A 13,709-nucleotide genomic window follows, 5' to 3' on the forward strand; every position below is an offset into this window, starting at 1 on the left:
GAGGCAAAAACTCAAACAATTTTTCCAACGCCTTGTTTTCTGCACTTGTTTCAGTAGACAATTGGGTCCACCGGCAGTTGGGCAGCTTCACTTACCTTAGTAGTATTATTAATGAAGACGGTGGGAGCAGTGAAGATTTTTAAATTAGAATAGCCAAGGCTCAGGGTGTTTGTTCACAGTTAAAAAAAAGTTTGGAAGAATAGGACGATAAGTCTACAAACCAAGATTAGAACATTGGAAGGTACAGTGATGACAGTGGTCAAATACGGCTCTGAAGCATGGGTGTTCCGAAAATCGGATGAAGACTTACTAGATGTTTTCCAGAGAAGTTGTCTACGGATTGTTCTGAGTACCCGGCTGACTGACCGTACTTCAAACAGTAGGCTGTATGAAAAACGTGGTTCAATCCCCCTTTATAGGGCAATAATGAAAGAAAGGTGGAAATGGCTAGGCCACGTCCTTTCTGCGGATGAAGGATGGCAGATTGCCGAAGACTGTCGTTTTCGGCCAACCGCTAAAAGGAAAGCGGGTCGTCCTCTTCTGGGATGGGAGGATGTCATAAAGAAAAATATAAAAGAAATGGGAACTTCCTGGGAGGGTGTAAAGAGGAAGGCTTTGAATAGGTTGGGATGGAGGAAGAGCGTGCGTAGCTGTGTTGGCCTCAGGCGGATTAGTGTTGTGGTGAGCTGTTAGTAGCAGTAGTTAAGTAAAAGAATAAAAACAGGCCGTCTTTTTTGTTTCATTTTTTTAATGTTAATAGACTAGAAATAGTTCCCTTGAAAAACAGAACAGAAACAGTGCCTTTCCTTTGTTTTGAGGGATTAAAAATTCCTTTTAATTTTTGGAAACGACGGTTTTATTGTTTATTTTATCACTGTTTAATGATACAAATGTGAACTTTACCATAAAGGGGAGGGGGTAAGGATGGTACCCGAACGGTAATTGGATTGAAAAAAATTGCTCTTTCAAGGTAAATATAAAGTTTTAACTATGATCTTCTGCAGATTTTCTATTGTGTAATATCTCTCATATGCTATTTTGTGATTTGAATATCTGGTTCTTACCCCTTTTTTAGTATGCAGCAAGGAATCTAATGCGTATTTTCGCGGTTTTTGAAGGATTTATTGATTCTATAACCCTAACATATAAGACGGTTGTAAATTACCAGTTTTCATTCTATTTAATATCTTTCAGAAATTAGAATTGAAGATGAGGTCCTTGGGCCAACAAGCTCTGTCTTTTCACCTGTTTGGGATGATGTTCCTAAGCGTACCTTTTCCTTGTCTGTTTCAGAACCAAAGGAAGACCCCGAATTGACTCAAATGACTTCAATGGCTAAGGGTTTTTGAAGGATTTATTGATTCTATAACCCTAACATATAAGACGGTTGTAAATTACCAGTTTTCATTCTATTTAATATCTTTCAGAAATTAGAATTGAAGATGAGGTCCTTGGGCCAACAAGCTCTGTCTTTTCACCTGTTTGGGATGATGTTCCTAAGCGTACCTTTTCCTTGTCTGTTTCAGAACCAAAGGAAGACCCCGAATTGACTCAAATGACTTCAATGGCTAAGGATGACCAAGGTACATAAAAAAAAAAACTAGCAACTACTCTAAGTAACTAGTTATTAGTCGAAGAAAAAAATAGTAGCTTTTGTTAAATGAACGGTTCGATGAACGGATTTATTGATAGCCTAGGTTTTCATGTCATATGATGCCATAAATTTTTTAAACAAAAATTATATAGATCGTATGACTTGATAAACTCGTGAACGCTTCTGTTAAACAAAAATCCCCATTTGAACAGCCATCCCAGTAACCTTGGATACGTAATTATTAAATTATCATCATTAATTTTTATTTACTGTATCATCTATTACATTCCTTTGCAATATTTGTTACAGTCCTTTGTAATTTGTTTCTAATATATATATTATATTTTGAAATGACATTTTAAACTTTATTTGAGATTATTCATATTGGACTACTACTACTACTAACAACTCACTTCAGCAACGATTTTCCCGTGGACAGCACAGCTGCGCAGGATCCATCAACACTGCCCTCACCATTCCTTGAATGTTTTACTAATACCATTTGCATTAGCAGTAGTGATAGTAACAGACGCAATAGTAGGAGCATTGGGAATAGTATTGGTAATAGCAGCAGCGGTATTAGCAGTAGCAACAGTAATAGTATTCATATTGGGGCTTTTTGGTCTAGCTCAACATCTCCTTTTCACGTTCTGATAGTCTTAACTTCATGCTTTAATCCGTTTCTTGGATATAGCTGATACGCCCTTTTGATAACCTGCACGCATATAGTGTGTTTTAATATAGCCCAATTCCCTCCTACTAGTCCCGGGAAATTTCACACTTAAATCGTTAGCCTTAGTAACTGTAGTACTAATAGCAATAGCAGTAGTGATACTACTACTAGTAGTAGTACCGCTACTACTGGTGGAGGTATTATGCCCATAGTGCAGTTTTACTAATTCAACATATGCCAGTAGTTGTTGTACTACATACGCGTTGTCACGCCTCAACCTATTACTGTAAGCTGTTCCAGCAATACTGCTGATACGCCCTTTTCACAGCCTGCAGACAAATAGCGGTTTCCATTTAATTCAACACCTCTATCGACATTTCTCAAGAATTTATCCTTCCTGGAATACAGCTCTAAGCTTTTTATGGAAAATAGCTGTTACGTCCTTTTATTAACCTGCATCGATATTGTGTTTTTCGACTTAGTCCAAAATCTTACACAAAATTTCCTCAAAGTTTTCCCTTAATAACCTTAGGTTCGTTTGTACTAGTAGTAGTATTCGTAATCCTGGTAGTAGTAGTCGTAGCAGTTGTAGTAGTTGCAGCAGTAGTAGTAGCACCAGTTGTAGTAATAGCAGTAATAGTAGTATGCACATATGGTCTGTTTGCTAGTTCAATACCCCCTTAACTTGCCCTGAAAGTTTCAACTTAATACCCTAAACCAGTGGTTCCCAACCAAATTTGGGTTATGCCCCACCTAGTCATTTCTAAAATCCTGATACCCCCCCCCCCTCCCGTGATATTGATATTTTGTTATTCAAGTTTTGCGTGTATTCGCCTGGGGGAAGCCTAAAAGGGCAATAACTTGGTATTTTTGGGGGGGTCGTCCTCTAGGCATATTTTATACCATTGAAAAACAATGTTTGAATACAACACTCTTATACAATGTATAACGCCATTGTAATACTATCATGTCTCCTAATACTCTTTAAATGCATTTGGATATGACACCATTCACATAAAAAATGTTTTTCTTTAGTTTATCCTTGATAGTATAGTCAGCCGAAGGGTGCACGACCTGTCCATGACCCACCGGTGGGGCCTTTGCTCCACGTTGGGAATCACGGCCCTAGACCTTTCCTGGGATATTGCTGAAATGCCCTTTGACAGCTAGCATGCACGGGGTGTGTGTTACTTTGGTTCAACATTCTTCCCTGAAAGTTTGGTTAAACATTCCCTGAAAGTTTCGCCACCATATCTTTAGCTTTATTAATTGTTGTTGTAGCAGTAGTGAAAGTAGCAACAGTAGCATGTAAATATTTCTTTTTGGTCAGTTATATATCTCCATCCATCATGCCTAGTAAGTTTCAACTTAAGTGTCAAATCCATTCCTAATGTATTGTAGAAACGGCATTTTAACGCATCAAAATGCATATAGTGTGTTTTGATTTAATTCAAATTCACTTTCAATATCTCCAATAATTTTCGCCTCTTTAACCTTAGCCTTAGTAGCCTTGGTACTCTATGGTGTTAGACGAAAATAGCGACGAAAACCACACTGCCTTTCCATAACAAACAAATACAGCGTAGAGACAATAGGGAAATTTTTTTTTTTCAAGACAGTGGAAATTATTTCTGTAGATATTTCGGCCCTATGTCCAAGGGCCGTCTTCAGCACAATACAAGAATAAGAGAGAAACTATGTATATACATATAAAAGAACTTACATCAAATTGTGTGGATTAAAACTGAATAATCAAAAACACTTTTTAAAACTTTTTTTAAAAATAGCCCTAGCATCCTTACTTCAACGAAGTTCAACCAGGACTGGCGAAAAGAATGAAATGATAATATAAGCTCGTTCAAACTAAAGAGAATAAAATGATTAGATGCAATTTCTTAAAGATAATCTTGCTTGTTTAGCAGCCTGTCTCAAAGGCCTTTTCGTAGTTGGTTCAGTACTATTATAAATCGGTTTAGTAAAATATTTTGTTAGATCATTTTTAATTAAATTTGAGAATAAAGAATTTAGTGAGTATTCCCCCAAGTCCCTGTTCAAAGAAATATTTTTATTTATTTTGAGGTTAATTTCAATTGATTCTCGAACCACCTGTTTTATTCCCAAATCATTACTAATGAGTGAAGAGTTTTCAAAAAGTATCATGTGGGACGGATTATTAAATATATGCCAACCTAAAGCAGAATCAAAGGAGTTGTTGGAACTATTTGAAATTAAGGCCTTGTCTATGTCATTTTTATGCTGTTGTAACCGTTTGTCTAGATTCTGATGGGTCCTGCCGACATAGTATTTTCCGCAATCACAAGGTATTTGATAGACCCCTCTTTGGCGAGACATATATAAGTGCTGAAATAAACATTATCAGAGATATTCGTTTTGGTAATGGATACCCCATTCCTTTTGTCAATAAAATAATTAACCGTAGAATAAAAAGACATTCTTGTAAAATCGAAGAAGATACTTCACAATGTGAGGCTACTGATAAGCCTTCAAATATTGTCTATCTTCCGTATATCCCAAAGATCACAACAAAATTAAAAAATATTTGCACAAAAAATAATCTGTACGTAGTTTTTACTAAAAAATTTAAACCCCAGTTACTCGCCAAAGAGGGGTCTATCTAATACCTTGTGATTGCGGAAAATACTATGTCGGCAGGACCCATCATAATCTAGACAAACGGTTACAACAGCATAAAAATGACATAGACAAGGCCTTAATTTCAAAGAGTTCCAACAACTCCTTTGATTCTGCTTTAGGTTGGCATATATTTAAAAATCCGTCCCACATGATACTTTTTGAAAACTCTTCACTCATTAGTAATGATTTGGGAATAAAACAGGTGGTTCGAGAATCAATTGAAATTAATCTCAAAATAAATAAAAATATTTCTTTGAACAGGGACTTGGGGGAATACTCACTAAATTCTTTATTCTCAAATTTAATTAAAAATGATCTAACAAAATATTTTACTAAACCGATTTATAATAGTACTGAACCAACTACGAAAAGGCCTTTGAGGCAGGCTGCTAAACAAGCAAGATTAGCTTTAAGAAATTGCATCTAATCATTTTATTCTCTTTAGTTTGAATGAGCTTACATTATCATTTCATTCTTTTCGCCAGTCCTGGTTGAACTTCGTTGAAGTAAGGATGCTAGGGCTATTTTTAAAAAAAGTTTTAAAAAGTGTTTTTGATTATTCAGTTTTAATCCACACAATTTGATGTAAGTTCTTTTATATGTATATACATAGTTTCTCTCTTATTCTTGTATTGTGCTGAAGACGGCCCTTGGACATAGGGCCGAAATATCTACAGAAATAATTTCCACTGTCTTGAAAAAAAAAATTCCCTATTGTCTCTACGTTGTATTTGTTTGTTTTCTACGGTGTTCCTAAGTTTTACTTATACGCCTTTCTGACACCATGCGTAACACCGTGTATTTATATTGTGCTTTGATTTAATTTAACTTCCCCTCAACATTCCCTGAAAGTTTTACCTTAATATTTAATTGTAAGGACAGTAGTTGTAGTAGTATACACATTTTGCATTTTCGTTCAACATCCCCTCAACCTACCCTTAAAGTTTGACTTGTTGCTCTAAACTGTTGCTGAGATATTGCTAATACACCTTTTTGACAGCTTAAATGGACATACTATGTTTTGACCTAATTCAACATCCCCCTGAAAATCGCTAAAAGCTTCACTTAAATTCCCTTCAGTAGCAGCAATAGTCGCTAGTAGTACTAGTAATAATAGCATTATTTGTAGTGTGCACATAGCGTCTTTTTGTTGTTGTCAACATCCACCTCGACCCCCCCCCCCCCCCCGAAAGTTTCAACTTAATACACTAAGCAGTTCCTGGGGTATTGCTGATACGTTCCTTTGACAACGTGTATTCAAATTGTTCGTTTCATTTGGTTCAACATGCTCTCGGCATTCCCTAGAATTTCACCTTAATATCCTTTGCTTTATTAGTAGTAGCAGTAGTAGTAGTAAAAGTGGTAGTAGTAGTAGCATGCAAATATTGGCTTTCGGTTTGTTCAGAATCCCCCATAACGTGCCCTGTGGGTTTCAAATTAATCCTTAAATATATTCTTAGGATATTGCCGGTGCGCCCTTTTGTCCAAATGCATGTAAATATTGTGTTTTATTTAATTCCAGTTTCTCCTTTATATTCTTTATAATTTTCACCCTTCATGCCCTAATCTTTAGTTATAGTAGTCATTGCAGTAGTAATAATTGAAATAGAGGCAATAGTAGTAGCAGTAACAGTAGTAGCAGTAGCAGTATGCGCATATTCCCTTTTTTATCAGTTGAACATCCCCCTCATCATGTCCTGAAAGTTTCAATGTATTGCTCTAAGCCGGTCTTAAGATATTGCAGATATACCCTTCTTACAGCCTGTTTGTACATAGTGTGTTTTGAATTTGTTTAACTTCCCCCTCTAAATTGAAGATGAATAATAGAAGGTGAATTTAAGAGTTAGGGAAAAAGGACAATTCTGATTTTTGAGTGAAAATGAGTTGTTCCTGAATCTATCATAGTTACAGTTGTCTAATTTGCTAGCATAAATTAATATAAAATAGAATTTTATCTCTATTGCTTTGTTTTTAAGGATTTATTTGAGTTGTAATTTAATGTTGGTTTTATTTCAATAGGAATTCAGCGGTACTTGTCACGCTATTTAACTTGTTTTCTAAGTTTGTTTCTTAATATTTTTCCATCCTGAGAAGCGCTATGTTTTTCTATGGCTAAAATTTGACAAGATTTTTTTTTGGAACTTTACAATATAGAAAAAAATTCTTCAAAAGTTCGTTATAAAGTATTTTATTTATAAGATTTAACATCCTTCTTGTTTTAGGTGTTCTAGCTTTCCCGCCTTTACGCAGTACTGAAGTTATGGGAATACGACTATTTAATTTAAATGTAAAATCAGAAGTGAAGACGAATGAAAGGACTTCCACTGAAAAAAGGACCTACAATTGTGAAATGTGTAATAAAAAATTTTCTCAGGCCATACATTTAATTAAGCATCGAAGAATTCACACCGGAGAGAAACCGTACAAATGTGATCTATGCGAGAAAAAGTTTTCTGATAGTTCCAATTTGAGGCGACATCAAAGAACTCATACTGGAGAAAAACCATACAAGTGTGTTATATGCAATACAAATTTTGCCCATGCTTCAACTGTTAAGGCGCACCGACGAATTCACACTAAAGAAAAGCCTTACAAATGTGAGGTATGCAATACAAATTTTGCCCAGGTTTCAACTTTAAAACAGCATCAAACAATCCATCAAGGAGACAGACCATACAAATGTGACTTTTGTGACAGAAAGTTCTCTGTTAGTTCTCGTTTGAATACGCACCGAAAAATCCATACAAGAGAACAGTTGTACCAGTGTGTTGTATGAAATAGAACTTTTGCGAAGGTTTCAATGTTAAACAGGAGTCGAGCCTGTACGCCTCGCTCTTTATGCTAAAGTTTTTTACTGTTTTAAAAAGAAGAATTGAAGCCCCTTTCATATAAGGAGTAATTTCTGTTCGTTTTAAGTTTTAATGTCGCTCCTTACTTTCAGTTAAAAAACTTGTTTTTTATTTATTTAATCAATAGTAAAAATATATGTAACTTACAAATTAACTTACGTAACGACGTTCTATATTCGTATGTTTTTATTACATTTATGAGGGGGTTCACCCCTTCTTCAATACCTCGCTCTTTCCACTAAAGCTTAAGTTTTGTCCCAGTTCCTTAAGAACTGTTAGCCATACTTAAAAACTAAAGAAGTGTAATCACATAGGTCGTAGAATAAATAGTTGAAATTACTAAAACTACTTTAGCTTAAAGAGCGAGGTATTACGAGGAGGTGAACCCCTCATATGCGTAATAATTTATGTTCCTTTTAAGCTTTAATGTTGCTTTTTACTTTCAGTTAACAAAAAATTGTTTGTTTTTTCATTTAGTTTCTGAATGTTTTCGAATTAATGCATGTTTAGATTTTGGCTCTTTGCACATAAATAATTGAAACGAAATTTGCATATTTGTTGTTTTTTTGGCTAAATGGCTTTCTCAAAGTCTTAACCGGAAGATTTTGAGAAAAAATGGAGTGGGGGAGGATGCCTAGTTGCCCTCCAATATTTCGATCAAACAGTTCGTGGTAATGAACTTCGTAAGGAGCGACCCGGCTCAATAGTAACCAAAAGTCTAAAAAATGGAATTTGGTACCAATAGCTACATCACAAGAATCGCATTTAATGCTGATTTTAAATACATAAGTTTCGTCAAGTTTAGTCTTACCCATCAAAAGTTACGAGCCTGAGAAAATTTGCGTTATTTTAGAAAATAGGGGGAAACACCCCCTAAAGTCATAGAATCTTAACGAAAATCACACCATGAGATTCAGCGTATCAGAGAACCTTACTGTAGAAGTTTCAAGCTCCTATCTACAAAAATGTGGAATTTTATATTTTTTGCCAGAAGGCAGATCACGGATGCGTGTTTATTTGTTTTTGTTTTTTTTTTTTCCCAGGGGTCATCGTATTGACCCAGTTGTCCTAGAATGTTGCAAGAGGGCTCATTCTAACGGAAATGAAAATTTCTAGTGCCCTTTTTAAGTGACCGAAAAATTGGAGGGTACCTAGGCCCCCTCCCACGCTAATTATTTTCCCAAAGTCAACAGATCAAAATTCTGAGATAGCCATTTTGTTCAGCGTAGTCGAAAAACCTTATAACTATGTCTTCGGGGACGACTTACTCCCCCACAGTCCCCTTGGGAGGGATTACAAGTTCAAAACTTTGACCAGTGCTTACATATAGTAATGGTTATTGGGAAGTGTACAGGCGTTTTCAGGAGGATTTTTTGGTTGGAGGCAGGGGTTGAGAAGAGGGGGATATGCTGGGGGAACTTTCCATCGAGGAATTTGTCATGGGGGAAGAAATTTTCCATAAAGGGAGCACAGGATTTACTAGCATTACTTAAAAAAAAAATTTTTTTTAGCTGGAAGTAAGCAGCAGCATTAAAACTTAAAATGAACAGAAATTATTACCCATATGAGGGGCTCACCTCCTCCTAATACCTCGCTCTTTACACTAAAGTATTTTTAGTAATTTCAACTATTTATTCTGCGGCTTTTGTGATTCAGGGGTCATTCTTAATGAATTGGGACAAAATTTAAGCTTTAGTGTAAAAAGCGAGGTACTGACGAGGGGGTGAACCCCCTCATATATGTAATAAAAACATAAGAATACAAAAGTTCTTTACGTAAGCTAATTTATAAGTTACGTATATCTTTTACTTATAAAAAGATTTGTAAAAAATTAAAAGTTCTAGTTGCCTTTTTAATTAACCGAAAATCGGAGGGCAACTAGGCTTCCTCCCCCGCTCTTTTTTTCTCAAAATCATTCAATCAAAATTATGAGAAAGCCATTTAGCCGAAAAAAATAAATATACAAATTTCTTTTTAATTATTCCTCTGCGGAGAGCTAAAATCAAAACATGCATTGATTCAAAAACGTTCAGAAATTAAATAAAAAAAAACAAGTTTTTTAAATGAAAGTAAGGAGTGACATTAAAACTTAAAACAAACAGAAATTACTCCGCATATGAAAGGGGCTTTTCTTTCTCAACGCCCCGCTCTTTACGCTAAAGTTTTTTTTTACTGTTTTAAAATGTAGAGTTAAGAGAAAGAGTCAAAATTTAGCGTAAAGAGCGGGGCGTTGAGAAGGAAAAGCCCCTTTCATATACGGAGTAATTTCTGGTTGTTTTAAGTTTTAATGTCACTCCTTACTTTCATTTAAACAACTTGTTTTTTTTTTAAATTACTTAAAAAGGCAAGGAGAACTTTTAATTTTTTACGAACGTTTTCATTAGTAAAAATATAGGTAACTTACGAATGAACTTACGTAACGACCTTCTATATTCGTATGTTTTTATTATGTATATGAGGGGGTTCACCCCTTCTTCAATACCTCACTCTCTACACTAAAGGTTAAATTTTCTCCCAGTTCCTTAAGAATGACTTCTGAATCACAAAGGCCGTAGAATAAATAGTTGAGATTACTAAAAATACTTTATATTATATACTTATTTAACCTTTAATTAAATTATATTTTATCATTATAAATTTTTAGTTTTAAAAAATATATTATATTATTATTATAATTATATTATTATTATATTATTTTATATATATATATATATATATATATATATATATATATATTATTATTATTATTATTATTATTATATATATTATATTATATATATATATTATTATATATATATTATTATTATATTAATACTACTATATTATTATTTATTATTGTATTATTTATTATATATTTTTATAATATTATTATATATTATATTACTATAAATTTCTATCGGCTGCATTTAGGGAAAAGAAGAAGTGGTGATGGGGGCCGGTTACCCTCCGACTGGTTCAACACACTTAAAAAGTGCACTAGTAATTTTGACTTCCAATTGAATGAGCCCTCTCCGAAGTTTGCAGCCCTTGTCCTGATGGCTGGAGGATGGCATATCCAAATGTATGATTACTGGACCTTTCAAATATACAGAACAAAACAGTTTCTTCAAAATTTTGATTGAATGTGTTTGGAAAATGATGGTCTAAGGGGAGCTGGTTGCCCTTACTTTTGACTCTTCAAAAAAGCACTAGAACTTTCAGTATCCAATCGAATAAGTCCATTTCGAAATTTCTACAACAAGTAGTTGCAGGTAGTTCTATACGAATAGTACTTCAATATCACTATTTTTCGCTATATACAAAGACCCTTGGTCAGAAAAAAAGTAAATGAATAATATATTGTGCCAGCATCACTCTTTACTTAGATCGTACTATTGCTCTGCCTGTGATATTGAGGGGATGCTGAAGAGTGATCAGTGAGCTACCAGTGCCCTCTCGAATCACCATTATAGATGGATCCCTTAACACTGGTGGACATTTTGAAAAACCATTTTATTCAAAATATTCAAAAGCCTTAACAATTATGGCTCCCGGATACATTGCCCCTTACAGCCCCGGTACAAGGAACGTAAATTATGTAATGTGTCCATTTTTTTGGATCCAGGATTTAACATTTGGAAAGTGGGGAGTGTTTGGTCCTAGGCGTGCCCAAAATGCTAAGGGTGTTGAGGCGAAATTTTGGGGAATGCTGAATTAAATCATTATGCTGTATGCATCTAGGTTATAGAAGAGGCAGGAGCATATTGAACAAAACACAAACGCACCATCTTCATACTGGTTATCAAAAGGGCTTGTCAGCAATATCAAACAGTTCGTGGTAACGAACTGTAGTAAGGAGTGACCCGGCTCAATAGTAACCGGAACTCTGTACCAATAGTCACATCAAAAGAATTATATTTTTATGCTGATTTTGAATATATAACTTTCATCAAGTTTAGTCTTTACCCATCAAAAGTTACGATTCTGAGAAAATTTGCCTTATTTTCGAAAATAGGGAGGAACAACCCTTAAACGTCATAGAATCTTAACAAAAATCACACCATCAGATTTAGCGTATCGGAGAGCCCTACTATAAATGGTTCCAGCTCCTATCTTCGTAAACGGGCAATTTTGTGTTTTTTGCCAGAAGACACATCACGGATGCGTATTTTGTTTGTTGTTTTTTTTTTGTTTTGTTTTTTCAAGGGTAATCGTATTGACCCAATGGTCCTAGAATGTCGCAAGAGGCCTCAGTCTTGCGGAAATTAGAAGTTATAGTGTCTTTTTTAAGTGGCCAAAAAAACTGGAGGTTACCTAGGCCCCCTCCCACGCATATTTTTTCCCAAATTCACAGGATCAAAATTTTGAGATAGTTATTTTATTCAGTATATTCGAAAAACCTAATAATTATATCTTTCGGGACGACTTAATCCCCTACAGTCCCCGGGTGAGGGTCTGCAAGTTACAAACTTTGACCATTGTTTGTATATTGGAATGGTTATTGGGAAGTGTACAGACGTTTTCAGGGGCACTTTTTTGCGTTGACGTGGGGAGCCAGTGGAGGGGCTTACGTGGGAGTATCTTTTCATGGAGGAATTTATTATAAAGGAAGAGAATTTCCATGAAGAGGGCTTATGATTTTTTTGCCTTATTTAAAAAAAAAACGAGAAAATGAATAAAAAAAGTTTTTCAGCTGGAAGTAAGGAACAGCAATAAAACCTAAAACAAACAGAAATTATTACGTATACAAGGGGGTCTGTCTCCTCCACCATACCCTGCTCTTTACGCTGAAGTATTTTTGGCGATTTCAAATATTTATTCTACGGCCCTTGTGATTCAGGGGTCATTCTCAAAGAGTTTGGACAAAATTTAAGCTTTAGTGTATAGAGCGAGGTATTGACGAGGGGACAGACCCCCTCATATATGTAATAAATATATACAAATATAGAAGTTAGTTACGTAAGTTAATTTGTAAGTTACGTATATTTGTTAGTAATAAAAACATTCGTAAAAAAGGTTCTAGTTGTCTTTAAGAAACTAAAAATTAGAGGCGAACTAAGCCTCCTCCCCCACCCCTTTTTATCAAAATCGCCAAAAAAAGATAATATGCAAATTTTGTTTTAATTATTTATGTGCCGTGAGTCAAAATCGAAACATGTATTAATTCAAAACATTCAGAAATCGAATAAAAAACTAGTTTTTTTAACTGTAAGTTAGAAGCGACATAAAAACTTAAACCAAACAGAGATTATCCCGTATGTGAAAGGGGTTGTCCCCTCCAGACCCCTTGTCAACGCCTCGCTATTTACGCTAATGTTTTCTATTGTTTTAAAAAGTGGAGTGAGAGAGTCAAACTTTAGCGTAAAGAGCGGGACGTTGAGCAGGCGGAAACCCCTTTGATATACTGAATAATTTCTGTTCGTTTTAAGTTTTAATGTCGCTTCTTACTTGCAGTTAAAATTTTTTTTTAATTTAATCCCAGAAGAGCCTTAGGCTATTAATCAGAAATTTTTAGGCATATTTCGGGGAATTCCCCTCTAAAAATAGTGCTTGTTAAAAATAGCCAAATGGTTCTATGCCCCGGGGGTTTGTAAATTATGCAATTTGCCTATTGTTTACATACAGAATTTACGCATCATTACTTGCGCTTGCAAGTACTACTACTAATTCTACAGTTTGTGATTGCAACTGCTGCTATTTGAGGATGTAACTACTAGTATTCTTACTGCTGCTACTACTGCCAATGTGACTGTGACTACAAATACTGTTGTTGCTTTCACTGTCACAAATAAAACTACTGAATTGAATCAAAAGAGTTAAACGGCATTCTCTTTGTCAAAACGGCATAGTGCATTCAGGCTGTCAAAAGGGCTCATCCGAATATTTCATGAATCGCAAAAGCTATCAAGTTGAAAACTCAAATTTGAGGAGGATGTTGCACTAAACCAAAAGACACTAG

The 13,709-nt window shown here is 35.0% G+C and overlaps 2 protein-coding genes across 2 annotated transcripts; both read left to right on the plus strand.

Moving 5' to 3' along the window:
- Positions 1-249: 249 nt before the first annotated feature.
- Positions 250-693, plus strand: LOC136032640 (uncharacterized). Its single transcript, XM_065712914.1, has one exon. It carries the CDS (start codon positions 250-252, stop codon positions 691-693), a length of 444 nt encoding a protein of 147 aa, XP_065568986.1.
- Positions 694-1,398: 705 nt separating this feature from the next.
- Positions 1,399-8,811, plus strand: LOC136033288 (zinc finger protein 233-like). The gene is made up of 2 exons (XM_065714051.1): positions 1,399-1,583; positions 7,145-8,811. The coding sequence occupies exons 1-2, from the start codon at positions 1,556-1,558 to the stop codon at positions 7,696-7,698; spliced, it is 582 nt and encodes a 193-aa protein (XP_065570123.1). The 5' UTR covers positions 1,399-1,555; the 3' UTR covers positions 7,699-8,811.
- The last annotated feature ends 4,898 nt before the right edge of the window (positions 8,812-13,709 follow it).

Source organism: Artemia franciscana, chromosome 11, assembly GCF_032884065.1.
Source record: "Artemia franciscana chromosome 11, ASM3288406v1, whole genome shotgun sequence".
Lineage (NCBI taxonomy): Eukaryota > Metazoa > Arthropoda > Branchiopoda > Anostraca > Artemiidae > Artemia > Artemia franciscana.